This window comes from Trichomycterus rosablanca, chromosome 24 (genome assembly GCF_030014385.1).
Source record: "Trichomycterus rosablanca isolate fTriRos1 chromosome 24, fTriRos1.hap1, whole genome shotgun sequence".
Lineage (NCBI taxonomy): Eukaryota > Metazoa > Chordata > Actinopteri > Siluriformes > Trichomycteridae > Trichomycterus > Trichomycterus rosablanca.
This window is the reverse complement of record NC_086011.1, coordinates 4,383,089-4,397,850: the sequence shown is the minus strand read 5'-3', so window position 1 is coordinate 4,397,850 and position 14,762 is coordinate 4,383,089. Positions and strand designations below refer to the sequence as shown.

The following is a 14,762-nucleotide window of genomic DNA, read 5'->3' as shown; positions in this document are numbered from 1 at the left end:
AATTAAAGGAGGAGCTGCAAAGATCACACACACCAAAAACACTGGTGTTATGCCAAATTATTTACCTTTACTACAAATGAAATCTAATCATTTACCTTTTTAACTGTTCATCTATCCAACTAAGTTTATCTTTGCTTTTATTTACTATTCCATCCATATAATATTTATCCATCAATATCTATCCATGTATCTACAATAAATAATCTATGATTATCTGTCATCTAACTATTTATAAATGAATGCATTTATCAATCCATATATTGAATCAAACAACTCTATTCATCCATCAGTCCCCATTTAATAGTCCATAATTCACATTTCTTATTGTTAAATGTAGTAAAGTTGGTTTAAATGTTCTCTGTCCTTACCTTTCTCACAGTGCACTCCGATCCAGCCTGGTCCACATGTACACTGCCCAGTGTGTCTGTCACACTGCCCTCCATTCTCACATTCACAATGCTGCTGACAGTCTGGTCCATAATGTCCTGCAGGGCACTCTAAACACAAGATAACATATGGTTTCCTCTGAGAGTCATCCACTGAGACTGTAATATAATGTTCTAGTTATGATATAAAGTATTTCTGTGTGTAGTTCATTTTTCTGTAAAACTGGATTCATTCTTTACATGTAAATAGAAGTTTAAACTATGCCAATTGTACGGAACTATTATGAAAGAACCAGATCCCTGCAGCAGCCATAGGTTTCCTTATTAGCTGGTGGAGTTGAACCCAGACAGCCTGTCTTCTCTCATGTTTTTGTAAATAATCAATGTTGTGCTCTCCAGGCACAGAAAGAAAGAGGCATCCATGCACTGCATATTTCTCATTTAGATTGAACATACATGTATACAAAAAACAGTAAAGCTGATCATTTAAACCGTCTGTGTAGTTTACTGGGTGTGTTAAACCACATTGGTACAGTTTACAGTAAGCAGAAATGGCGTTTCCACCAGCAGTGGGTCTGATTCTGCTGAGATAGGAATATTTTGACACCCTGGAGTGTTACAAGGTGAAAACTGGAGGAAAAAGTAGCTGATTGAAGCAGACAGGAGACAGAAATTATGCTTGAGGTGGTCTGGACCACAGGATTTAATGTGTGGCTATAGACCAGCAGGAGACTTAATGATGTCAGGACTGAGAGCTTCTTGGTTAATTTAATGAAACCAAGTGCTTCCTGATTAGGGGATTGTAAACTGAGTGCCTAACTGTATAAATATGGTTAATTAGATGGGTTTGTGATCACATTGGGCTGTGATCTGGATGTGCTTATCATACTCATACTTAAAGCTATTCAGTGACCCTGTGGATGTGACTATTATCACCCTGAAAAAGACCACTCCCAACAGAATAATACTGTACACTGATATTAATTTGCAGTGACCTGTTTGGAAGAAAACACACAATATCTAGTATACAGTATGACTATTTTCCTGGTTCATGTTCATGTATTTTTATGTTTTTTCTCAGAGACTCACCCTGCTCACATGCTGTGCCTGTCCAGCCGCTGGTACATGAACATTTTCCACTGATATGGTCACACAGCCCACCGTGCTGGCACAGGCACCTCTGACTACAGCCGAGCCCAAATAAACCCATCGGGCATCCTGAGGAAAGAAAAACATCCAAATCATAATTTTAATACATAATGCACACTATTTTTTGTTATAACTTTTGTATTTTTGTGTTGTATTTTATATGACTCACTTTGTGAACAGTTGTGTCCAATCCACCCAGCACTACACATACACTGTCCTGTAACTGCATGACAGCTCTCACTGTTCTCACAGGTACAGATCTGAGTACAGTTTTCTCCATAAAATCCAACAGGACACGCTGATAGAGACACTTCAATCAAAAACACTCACGTAGAGAAGAGTAAAGTTGATGAAATGAATATAATATAAACATACTTACTTTGGTTGCAGTTTGGACCAATCCAACCTGATGAACACACACACTCAGCAGTGAGGTGATCACAGTGTCCACCATTCATACACAAACACTTCTGCTTACAGTCCAACCCGTAAAAACCCTGTGGACAGGCTGGATTACACCAGAAACAATGTCGTTAAGACATTCATACAATTTCAGGTGCTATTGTAATCAGAGTAAAACTAAAGCGTGAAATAATCATTAATTTACGTTTTTCACAGAAGGTTCCTGTCCAGCCCACCTTGCAGGTACAAGCTCCACTCACATGGTCACACAGTGCCTCATTATCACACTGGCAGCTCTGCCGACAGCCAAGTCCAAAAAACCCAGCAGGACATTCTGGGAAAAGAGGAACCATCAGGGAATCAAATATGTGATTTTAGATTCCAACTTTTCCCCTTCGGTTATGCATGAACCCTGTTCTAATGATAAACTGTAATGAATTACACTGTCGAGTCACATTATTATAAAAATAGAATGTTTAGTCCAAAATTCTGTGAGTAAACACACTATATTTAGCCAAATGTCTTACTGAGGTCACAGCGAGCGCCTGTAAATCCTGCTTCACAATTACACCGGCCTGTCACTGCATTACAGCTTCCATCACTGTTCCTGCAGTCACACAGGTTTGTGCAGTCCTGTCCCCAGTGTCCAGCAACACAACCTGTCAGAATACACACACACACACACACACACACACAAATCATTATGCTGACTGTCCACTGGGACACATGTCTAGTCTGCAATAAATGCCTGTTTGCAGCAGGGTATTGTGGGTAAGTTCCCTTAGGTACAGTACTGGCTTTAGCAAAAATCTTCACATTATGACAGCAACTGAATCATCCAATGATTCAGCCAAAAATATAATGAACTGTTAGGGGCGGCACAAAGGTGCAGTGGGTAATGATGTTGCTTCACAGCAAGAAGGCCCTGGATTTGATTCCCCAGCCGGTCAGCCAAGGTCCTTTCTGTGTGTAGTTTGCATGTTCTCCCTGTGTCCACATGATTTTTTTTTACCAGGTGCTCTGGTTTTCTTACCTCAAGTCCAAAGACCTGCAGTCAGGTTAACTGGAGCTATTAAAATTACCCTAAGTGTGAGGGTGTGTCAATGTGATGGGCTGGCAACCTGTCTGAGGTGTGAGCAATACTTGGTGACATAAAAAACAACAACAGTATACATACAATGTTAAAGACCTTGGCTGATAACCATTAATAATTGATAACAATATGATGTTATAGTGGTTTGATTATATATTGATAAAAATAAAGTCAACCATATAACCTTGTGTTTTTCAGTGAATTACATGCAGTGTTGCATTATAAGTTTGAGTTAAGCTTGTACCTTTTTTGCAGCTGTGCCCAGTCCAGCCTGGAGCACATGAGCAGCGCCCGGTTACTGGGTGGCATCGCCCACCATTCTCACACACACACTTCAGCTGGCATCCCAAACCAAACCGGCCCACTGGACATGCTGTACACAAGATGAATATTAACGGTTAGTTTAGACTTTTCTGTGTCCATGATGAAAGGTTAGGTTTGATTTGGTTGAGGATCCATTTGTTTGTTTGCTTTGCTGTATAAGGTACTCTCACAAGTCATCACCAGCACGAAAGGTCAACGGCATAGACCCCAATTTGTTACAGGTGAGTGAATGCTATTGGTAAATGCTTTTTAATCTGTCCATGGTTTAAGAGATATTTTGAAGGCTGTAAAATATTCAATTTGAATGTACTTACAGTTTTGGCACAGCCGACCCATGAATCCAGGTGGACAGAGGCAAGAGCCGTTGTGTTTATCACATAATCCTCCATTTTCACAAGATGGACACGTCCCCTTACAGTTCACGCCCCACTGCCCTGCAGGACACCCTGTAAAAAAGAGATTTATATTCAGTCTAAATAAACTCTGTATTTTTTAACACTACACAACATATTTGGGTTTTCTTTTTTAACCGTGGCACGTGACCACTGTTCCATGTCATTTACCTGTTTATATGAGTTCTGAAAACCCACAACAAACATATTTAGAAAAAATTTAAAGTTATAACAACTCAGAGCTTACCTGTCTCACATTTGTTTCCGGTCATCCCAGCAGGACATTCACACTGGCCAGTGACTGGGTCACATGGAGCTCCAGAACAGTCACATGACCGAGAACAACCAATCCCAAATCGTCCATTTTCACAGTCTGTAAGATCATGAGCAGATAATGTTAGATGGAGCCTGTTATATTTACCTTCTGTCATATTGTTTGTTTGTTTATTAGGGTTTTAATGTCATGTTTTACACTTTGGTTCTCCAATTGCCCTAACCTGAATGTCTTTTGACTGTGGGAGTTTTTACAATTTGAGATGCTACACCACTAAAAAAGTGTTGCAAACAGTAGTGCAAAAAGAATTCACTGCAATATGAAGCATTTTAGTCTAAAAACAATCACAAAAAAGCCATGTGATCCTGATGAGTAATGACTAAAGTAATACACAGTCTAAGATGTCATGGACTCATATACTCACTGTACTTGTTCACTGTAATGTAGTTTTGAATTTCAGCCTACTATACTTACCCTCATCACAGTTGTCTCCCTTCTTGCCAGCCGGGCACTGGCGCTGACAAACCCCAGCTACAGGATCACATGCCACACCAGACAGGCATGAACATTTTTTCTCACAGCCTTTACCATAGAAACCTGCATCACACTCTATACAGAGACACACCGACATAACCATGATTATTATTAAACTACTAATGAATAATTTATTCAGGGTATTTTGGATGTTTCTTTTGATTCGGACCTTTTTCACATCTGTCTCCCTGATAACCTGGTTTGCAGATGCAGTTGCCATATTGTCGGTGGCACTCGACAGTGTTCTGTTGGATACATTTACACTCCTCAGCACAGCCTGCACCAAACATCCACTTAGGACACGCTGAGAGGTGAAGAAACAAAGATGTGAAATAAAAAACTAAAAGAATGTAAAGTAATTAATCTTCCAATTTTTCATGTGCTCCTTTCTGTCTGCTTTTTTCCCCAATATATTTGCATTCCTGCCTCATTTAAGTCTCTTTAAAGGAAAGAAACACCAAAACTTCTGTTCCATTTATCACTCTCCGCACTGTGAACAATTATTATTAGTGTGATTGCCAAAAGGCAAGCACACTATTGTTATTTTACATTTGAGGTTTAAAGTTTACCTTAACTTATAAAGGACATCATGGCAGTATTGGAAATTTTAGATATATTATTTTATTTTTCAATGAATGTTTGCAACACACTTATTTAAAAAATATATTATTTTTAAGAATAAGCTTTACATAATAATAAATAAGTGGCCAAAAACTCAAATGAAATAGCAAACACACTTGTTTGACAACTGGCCTGTGATATCAACCTCTAAAATAACTATTGTACTGTAAACAAAATAAGTGAAATGTACATATTTTATTGGAAAATGTCACTGCACTGAGCCACCACTGCATTTTTCTTACTTTAAACGTAAGTTGGAATGTTGGTTTTAACTGAAATTGCAGAATGATATAAAATGTAGAAATTATTTTACCCACTTTTAAACGTTTGTATGTGAACATAATGTACTGTAAATCTAACTGACCCTCATACAGGAAAGTAGATAAGCACAGCTGGAACGCTTACAAAGAGCAAACATTTTAAATGAATTAATCCCATGTGGGGAAACTACCTGAAACAAACTAATCCCATATGGAGAACATGGAAAGGAAATTGGCTCATTACAAACATAAGAAAAAAAATTGATCCCACACACTGACATCAGGCTGATCATGGTATATATGAGAGCTTACTGCACCACACATGGAAACTAACTGAACACACATGCTGGGAAGGATGTTTTTTTCACTTATTTCAAAATTCAAAAGGTTGTGGGTCCCTGGTACCCCCATGGCTCTTGTTTTTTTTTTTTTTTATGTAAAGTGAAAAAAAAGATTAGTACTGCATCTGACCTCTGCACTATCAGTCCATTTACACAATAAAACACAGTTGTTGATAAGATACCACACAGTAAGTTCACATGAGAAACCGGATTAACTTAAAATAACCCTGAAATCTGCCAGCCACAGGTGTAGTGATATTTTTCTGATACTTACGCAGGTGACAGAAGCGTCCGTACAATCCTGGGTCACACAAACAGGCTCCATATGTACGGTGGCACCGTCCATTGTTGGCACAGTGGCATCTTTTATTACAGTGCTTGCCATAGAATCCTGCAGGACAGCCTGTAAAATACACATTGTATTTATTTCACTACACGCAAAAATGCTAATTTAACTATGTGACAAATATAACACATGCTGGGTCAAATATGCATAAATTAATTTAATGGTATAGAAAGTTCTATATGATCATTTATCTTTAAGCACAATTTACAAAGCAATTGTACATTACAGTATAATTTACAGTTAAGTACAAATAGTAAGTGATTCTCAGTGATTCAAACTTTACCCACAACCACACAAGCAACACACACCTACTTACCATCTTGACAGTGTTCTCCACTGACCCCTAGTGGACAGCGACAGCTCCCACTCACCGGATCACACACACCTCCATTCTTACACTTACACTGAAATGAACAGTTCCTGCCAAACCAGCCCTCAGGACAGGCTGCATCATATTAAACATGTAAAAAACACAATAGATACAAATATATCAACAAGCTCACATAAACAAACATCTAATTACTGCATCATAATGCAAATGACAGTGATATTAGAAGCATGTTGCTTATATTAACATAAGGCTTTTGTGTTCTTTCTTTATAAGAAACTCACTCTGGTTGCAGACAGTCCCAGTCCATCCATCTGGACAGTTACATCCAGTTTTGTGTTTGTTGCACACTGCTCCATTTACACAATCGTCACAGGTCAGACTGCAGTCAAACCCAAACGTGTTATTCAGACACACTGCAAAAAGAAACAAACAGCTATTGTTTCCCTTCTTCTTCATTAGTGGTTGATTCCAATTAAAAAAAAAAGCAAAAATAAGAAGTTTACATAACTCTGGAAAACTAGTACGTTATTTTAACCTCTACAACCTATTTGGAATTGTCCTATCAGCTGGTTGCCCTGCTGTCTCTTTAAATTATCTTCAGCCTCAATGCTACAGTTCCTGTTCTTACAAGAGAAAGATGAAGTCTGATCTTATTTACTTTACATTGACTGCCTGTTAAATTCCAAATTGTCCACACATTTCTGCTCATTCTGCCTTTAAAGCTTTAAATAGTGTAGTTTCTGTGTATCTGGCTAATCTACTACAGCAGTAAAGTCAATTTCAGTCACTCTGTTTAGCCAAGGCAGGATTACTCTTACCTCGGCCAGAGGTAAACATTTTTAATAATCTGAAAAGTGTTTCAGAGGATATAGTTTCCAAACAGCCTAAAATGCATTTTTCTGGTTCAGATTATAAAAGTACCTTTTTAACCTGTACTATTCAAGTGAAGTCAAATGTATTTTCCGAGGGCTTTTTATTCTAGAACATTGTTGTGAAGTAGCTTTGTACAAATAACAGATCTGATGAAGAAGTGTCTCTAACCAAATTTCTCGCTCAGTGTACTCTCAGCTCGCAGTTCCCCCTCGTCCTCCTCGTAGTCGTCATAGCGCTCCAGTTGCTCATAATCCTGAAGCAATATCAACTGAAGCTGAGGTTTTTCCTCCAGGCCACTGCTCAGAACTTCTACTGCATCTTCCAGCACTGACAACATACACAAGAATCAGTAAATCAATGAGTAAATCAATGAGTAATAGAACCCTGCACCCCTTATATTAATCCAGACTGTTTTCATTCACATTTATCTATTGTATCTATAGAAATCTAACACTGAACCTCTTTACTACGTATTTAAAGGCAGCCAGTGTTTATTGTTTTAGTAGTGACCAGAAAACCTCTAATGCTTATTTTTGTGACGTGATGTAGTAAAGTGCTTTCTTTTGGCATGCTCTGGAAATATCAGTACAGCAGAAAAGCCTCATCCGGAGGTCGGGAATTTGAGTTCCGATAATCCTGTGGCTGGGAGCCAGAAGCTGACTGGCTCTGTTCTCTTGATGGGAATAATGGCATTTCTGTCCACCATATCAATCATGCAATGCCAGCCAATCTTGAGTATGAATGAAGACAGTTGGCACCCTTTACAAGCACAATGATTTTCTCAAATATAGAGAAAAGAAAAGCTGAGGAAAGTAACAAAGTAAATTAAATTATTTAGAAAATTTACAGTGAGAAATGAGTTCACTCACAGATACACGAGCGACGGTTCTCGTCCAGACGATGCCCACGTCTGCAGTAACACTGAAATGATCCAGCGCTGTTCTGACATGTGTGATCACAGCCTCCATTATCAGCTAGACATTCATCTAAATCTGTACACACAGTTTTGTTTAATATCAACCAGTTATTAAACAGCTTCAGTGATTCCCTGCATCAAGTCCTTTTCATTTCATCACTTGCTGAAACCTTCAGCTGCAGATTTCTCAATATTTACTGGCTAAAAAGTGTTGATTAACAGCATGGCTTTAACAAGAAATAATTTCTGCCTAAAACGTAAACAAAAATAGTAGTAACTAAAATAAATCTGGTCTGCATAATAAACATGGCACAGTTCATGACGCAAGCCTCCTGTTTCTATCCAGGCTTGGGACCGGCATTGAGAGAGCACTAGTGCTAGTCCCAGTGGCTGGTCTGTTTCAGCCATCATCCCAACATTAGGCAATCATGTCCAACAGTCGCCTGACTGACTGTTAGCACAGCTGAGATTCAAACCCTGGATCCCCCAGATCTCAGCAATAAAAGGCTACTGTATTTTACCGCTAAGCTACCAATTTTCAAAAGAAATTAACATTTGTCAAATGAGACTTTAGTGACAGAGCTGTGTATACATTACATGTAATGTAGCTGGAATAGAATGCAATACAATAATAATAATAATAATGAAAGCATTAATAAAAAGTTTTTACTCACCATCACAGCTGCAGCCATCTGAATTGAGCCGGTATCCAGCAGCACAGTAGCACTCATACCCTCCTGGATAATTCGTACAGTCCTGCTCACAACATGAGCTACCATCCACACATTCATCTATGTCTAAAACACACACACACACACACACACACACTTTCAGGGCAGTGCTACAACAACATAATAAATGATTTAGTACATTTAATGTTCTTTTTTTACCGATACAAGTCCTCAAATCATCATCGAGCCGGTAGCCCTGGTTGCAGCTACACACCGGGCCGTTAGTGGAATGCTCACAGTGGTGTGAACAACCACCGTTATTCTTCTCACAGCTGTTTACAATCTCCATCTCGATTCCTGTTACACATACAGTCATTAAAAATATGTTAAACTCACAGACAAACCCATAATAATCTAAATACATACCACTGATATGCATATTGGAGATCTATGTGGACACTTGACTTTGTGTTTGATGGATATCCCATTCCAAAACCATAGGTGTTATTATAAAGTTGTCTCCCTTAGCATGTCTTAGGAAGACTTTCCACATGATTTTAGTACTTGTTTGTAAAAAAAATTGGCCAATACAGTCAAATTATTCGTTGTAAGGACACTGTCAAACTTACGATAGCACTGTTTGCCATCAGCTCCCACCTCATAACCAGCATTACAAACACACACGAAGGAACCTCTGGTGTTACGGCAACCATGTGCACACTGCACCGTCTGGCACTCATCGACGTCTAAAACACACATACACACAAGTGCACACACACACACACAGCTAATCATCAGGACAGTTCAGAGCAGACTGGCCGTGCAAATGGCACAACTGGCTTTGAAGATACACCAACACTTTTAAACCATTACTGAGCAGACTGCTGTACCTTGGCAGGTCTTGCCATCCTCTGCTAGTGTATAGCCTGGGTGACAGTCGCAGCGAGCACGGCCTCCATCGCTGTGGCACTCCTGAGAGCAACCACCGTTTCTCAAAGCACACGGGTCCTGCACTGAAAAAATACAGTTCCATGACACACACTGTTTTAAACAAGACATAATGGCTGTAAACCATGAAGGTCATAATAGCTCAATAAAGGTGTAAAATGGAGCAGATATCTCTGAAGTCATAAGGATCATGCAGGATTGGAAAAACTTAAGGCCAAAATGTGTTTGGACATCCTGTATTAAAAGTAAATGCTTTTTAAACAGAGTGACCTCTGTATGATCTTTTCAGCTACAACAACAGCCACAAGACCTATAAAGTGTATCTGTAGGAATTTGTGCCCATTCAGTCACAATAGTGTTTGTATGGCTGGGTCTGGAGTTGATCATGAAAGCCTCAGTTGATGTCCCAGTTCATCTCAGAGCCATGTCACTTCTATAAGTGACTACAGGCAGTTGTAGCCTAGTGGTTAAGGTCCTGGACAAGTAATCGAAAGGATGCTGGTTTAAGCCCCACCACTGCCAGGTTGCCATTGTTGGGCCCTTGAGCAAGGTCCTTAACCCTCAATTGCTTAGACAATATATTTTGGATAAAAGTGGACACAAATACTCACGGATGCAGCGTTTGCCGTCCTCTGCTAGTTTGTAGTTGGGTCGACAGCGACACTGGAACTCGGCTGCTGACTGCTGGATACAAAGGTGCTCGCAGCCGCCATTACCAATGCCACACGAGTGGACACCTAATAAACAAAACATATATTAATTATAGTATATCACAGTTTCCAGATTTTTCAGAAACAGATTCAGCAATTTTGCCATAAATATCAATTTTCTGAAACCACTGGCATTAGAAGAGTAACAGGTTCATTGGAAGGAAGTCTGCAGTTAAATAATCATGATATGATATAAAGTATAAATAAAAAGAAAAACATTACTTTTTAACACTTGTATGTTCTCTTACCAATGCAGGTCTGTAAATCAAAGTGCAGACGAAAACCAGGGTTACACTGGCAGTGGAAGGAGCCTCGGGTGTTCACACATGTATGTTGGCATCCTCCGTTATGGGCCTGGCACTCATCAATATCTGCAAAAAGTTCACATACATGTACAGATGTGATTTACTGATAAAGCACCAAACCTACCAAGTGACAATGCAAATAATCTCTATAGAGACAAGTCACTACACACATCAGAAGCTTTCAGGTAAAATAACTAATATTAAATCAAGTAACGTTACAGTAGAGATTAATATATTTCATTTTTAGGTATATTTAAACAATATAATTTCTTTACACAATTTTCTTGTGGTGTGTGTTATGAATTTAAATGATTTCAGATGTGTTAAATGAATCAACAACCACACATAGCCGATAACTTGTACCCACTCAAATCTAGTTTAAAAAGCTTTTTAAACGTATTTCAATGTTGTAATGTCGAAATCACAGGATATTTTTTTTATTTTTCATAGTTCTTTAAAGCATTAAATTACTTCCGCTTTATTTTAAAGTTATGCAAGTATTAAAAAAAGTTAAATCTATAACATGTACCGGAGACCTAAAAATGCCTAACAATGTCCTCTAAATAATTTGAGTCTAATTTATTTCTAATCACTTTATTTATGAAAAATAAATACTGTTTAGTGACCATAGCATCTTAGACAGAACTGATTCAACCAAAACAGCCACTAAAAATATAAATAAATAAAGATGCTGAATTAGCAGATCATGTGACTCCACGCCTCACTGACAAGTGGCAGAAGCTGTTCTTACTTTAATGGCTTTAAAAGCAAAGCAGCCACTCAGATCAAAGCTAATCAGATCAGGAACCGTTTACAGTAACACTGCCCTGCTACTAAAACTGGACTGAGATCAGATTAAAAGCAGCCACACCTTTTCATGGACCTGCACAAGATTGATTAGATTATTTTCCCATGACTCGGTAAAATTAACAAAAGCAAACAAATGTTTAACAGCAATTCAAGTGGTGTTCTGAGTCAGTTTAATCTACTCCTGTAATCTGTGCCTTATCCAAAAAATCTTAAATAGATCAAATAAAAGCAAACATACAATAAAGATTATAAATAGCAGCTTATATTTGAGACATATCTATGTTATATCAGACAAATTCTTGACAGATTCAGTCTTTCTTGACAGACCATTACCAATATGTTGGCATTAGAGGTGTTCCACAGGGTTCTGTTCTAAGCCCTTTTTCGTTCAGTCACACAAAAATAAAACTTTACTTTATTAAATACATAAAATCTTGAATAAATTGAAAAGACGTGAAGATTAACTTTTCATTCTGCATTACAGGATTAATATTGTTTAAATAGTTTTCATCAAACTACTCTTAAAATAATAATTGTAACAGTCTGTATGGGGAGAATTCTATTATTATTGTGGGAACTTGGACCGCTAAGGTTCTTTATAAGATGTACCTTGTCATGCAAAGGTGCCTTATGTTTTTTGACTGTTATACCCATGATACCAATCACTGAACCTAACAATTTCCACCAGATGGCTGCTGTACCATTATGAATCCCCCATTTAACACCTGGAAGCAAATTGTGGGTTAAAAAACATCTTTTGACTTCCTCCAAACATAAATCTGTCCAGATGTAGCGAACACTGTAAAAGTAAAATCATCAGACCATAATTTCTATTTTTTTTTGCTTAGGGGTCTGGATTTGGGGCTCCTTACATCACATTATGAAGCTCAAAATTGGTCTTAAATACAAAAGGTTTTCAAATCGCTGCCCTTTTATAAATTCTAGCTTTAAAAGGCTGCAATGTAGAGCTTTTGTAGAGACTGGGTTATAGAAGTTCATATTTATTTCCTTTTTTTGTGATTGCAAATGCTGTTTAGACAAACACAAGTTAGAATTCTGTTAGTTACCCCATGTTGCTTTAAAAATCACATAACAAGGTACCTTCCAAAACAGTCTGTCATTATCTGTCATTATCAAACCCACAGCCGAGGCACAGACCAGGGTTTGAACAACTGCTTTCAGGTATGTGGAAACTGTTTAATTTAAGTTTTGTAGCCAGGCTTCATTGCTTCAAATTGAATGCTGGCAGCTACAGGAAGTCAGTGGGTGAAGCGCTGCAGTGGGGTAATATGGCAAAACCAGGCATGTGGCTCAATTTTAAATAAGTTGCAGAGAACAGATTGTGGACATCTGTACATCCTACCAGGAGATTACAAGTTAGCCTTCTGATTTGTTCACTCCTGGATGCCATTTCCCACTGAGAATAATGTGTGGGGCTCATTTCTGAGTATATGCCAGACTTACCTCCCTGTTACATTAGAATAAACCACATTTACTGCTTCTTACTGCTTTCTCTTCAAATAAAACGTAAGATTCCTAATGCCAACCTAAGCTCCTCTTCCTCCAAAATGAATAAAAGAGGCTAGTGTTCTTATGGATTTTGCTCTATAGCATGATATTCACCAGGATTGTAGAACTATAACATCACAAAATCACTGCGGGGGACGTAGTTTTAGCTTGTTTTGAATGGCATCATTTTGTTTTTATTGAAAATAAGTACCATATGGGTGCAAACCTCTTCAGAGAAATGCTTACATGTATGTCTTACTCTAATCAAACAAAAACAAAACACAACTGTATGTATGTAATTTAATACAGACGATGTTCGTTTTATACAGGAATGCACTCAATCTAGGCCGATATTTATTTAAATTTAATAAATAAATTTAATTTCTATGGAGGAGTATTAAGTTCTTGCAATTATCTTTGATTAAAGATTAAATTTGAATGAAGTGAAACCACCTGACAAATTATGTTACAGAACTTTTTTGGGGCACATAGAGGCAGAGATGATAAATGCTTGGGTCCTCCAAAATATGCAGTTTCTGTATTTTCTGTATGCCATATCATACCACATTTTCAACAATGTAGTTAATTAACATAATTACACACAAAGTAAAAGTCACTAGTCGTGGACAATTTTGTATCTCCAGTTCATGTCTTTGGACTGTGGGAGGAAACCCACGCAGAGACGGGGAGAACATGCAAACTCCACACAGAAAGGCCCTGGACTGCCCCACCTGGGGATCGAACCCAGGACCTTTTTGCTGTGAGGCGACAGTGCTATCCACAGTAGGAATAATGATAAGTAAAGTAGAATAAATAAAGAGAGAGTTTGGTGTTAAAAAAAACCAAACCTCAACCCTATCCAACACCTTAGAAATGAATTACATTAAGCAAGACCATGTTAATTACAACCCACTGCTATACCTTTGGCTAAGAAATTTCTGTTTAAGTGTCTTGTGTATACAAATCTTTGGCCATGTAGTAAACATTTAGTATGAATAGAGTTCAGCTCTATTTAGTAAAGCAGGCAGCTTGAGATTCTCCACATACACGGAGCATATTCGTCCACAACAAGTTGACCTTCATCTTTCCTGCATGTGCTTTATCTGCTAACCTGAACCTCCCCAGAAGTTGTAAGCTACTAACAGCCTTGTCCAAAAACAACAAGATTATTTTAACTTTGTGTGTTTAGTTTATAACACATATCTTCTTTCTTTTAAAAACTGGCCATGATAAAATATACTCAGCAATGTAAGATGCAAAGTTGGCCAACTCTGCCCTTGATACCACTTTAAATTACAGATAAACCCTCCATCCTCCCTTAAAAAAGGGTATGAAGGAGGTTTCTGAGGTGTGACAGGTCTATCTGGATGGTAAAATGGGAGGTAAATAAAACACTGAACAGTGGATGTTCTGAAGAAAGCTGCCCAAAAAATGGTCAGATTTTACAACTACAGATTTTACAATTACAATTTTACAGCAAATGTAGGAAATAGCAGCAATTTTAATAATGATAAGCAAATATGATTATTTAGTCTTATGCCTAACATACTGAACTTGTAAAAGCTGC

General features: G+C 38.1%; 1 protein-coding gene across 1 annotated transcript in view; it reads right to left on the bottom strand.

Moving 5' to 3' along the window:
• megf6b (multiple EGF-like-domains 6b) overlaps positions 1 to 14,762 on the bottom strand; it is a 43,407-nt gene that overhangs the window by 6,698 nt on the left and 21,947 nt on the right. The window contains exons 6-27 of the mRNA XM_062987026.1: positions 10,820 to 10,942; positions 10,473 to 10,598; positions 9,804 to 9,926; positions 9,543 to 9,659; positions 9,133 to 9,270; positions 8,917 to 9,039; positions 8,196 to 8,318; positions 7,495 to 7,653; positions 6,735 to 6,866; positions 6,439 to 6,567; positions 6,051 to 6,179; positions 4,724 to 4,858; positions 4,495 to 4,629; positions 3,994 to 4,119; positions 3,669 to 3,800; positions 3,275 to 3,403; positions 2,465 to 2,596; positions 2,143 to 2,271; positions 1,915 to 2,043; positions 1,705 to 1,833; positions 1,476 to 1,604; positions 369 to 497 (exon numbers count right to left, since the gene is read on the bottom strand). Of these exons, the coding sequence (XP_062843096.1) occupies positions 369 to 497; positions 1,476 to 1,604; positions 1,705 to 1,833; positions 1,915 to 2,043; positions 2,143 to 2,271; positions 2,465 to 2,596; positions 3,275 to 3,403; positions 3,669 to 3,800; positions 3,994 to 4,119; positions 4,495 to 4,629; positions 4,724 to 4,858; positions 6,051 to 6,179; positions 6,439 to 6,567; positions 6,735 to 6,866; positions 7,495 to 7,653; positions 8,196 to 8,318; positions 8,917 to 9,039; positions 9,133 to 9,270; positions 9,543 to 9,659; positions 9,804 to 9,926; positions 10,473 to 10,598; positions 10,820 to 10,942 (2,856 nt within the window). The remainder of the gene's footprint in view (positions 1 to 368; positions 498 to 1,475; positions 1,605 to 1,704; positions 1,834 to 1,914; positions 2,044 to 2,142; positions 2,272 to 2,464; positions 2,597 to 3,274; positions 3,404 to 3,668; positions 3,801 to 3,993; positions 4,120 to 4,494; positions 4,630 to 4,723; positions 4,859 to 6,050; positions 6,180 to 6,438; positions 6,568 to 6,734; positions 6,867 to 7,494; positions 7,654 to 8,195; positions 8,319 to 8,916; positions 9,040 to 9,132; positions 9,271 to 9,542; positions 9,660 to 9,803; positions 9,927 to 10,472; positions 10,599 to 10,819; positions 10,943 to 14,762) is intronic.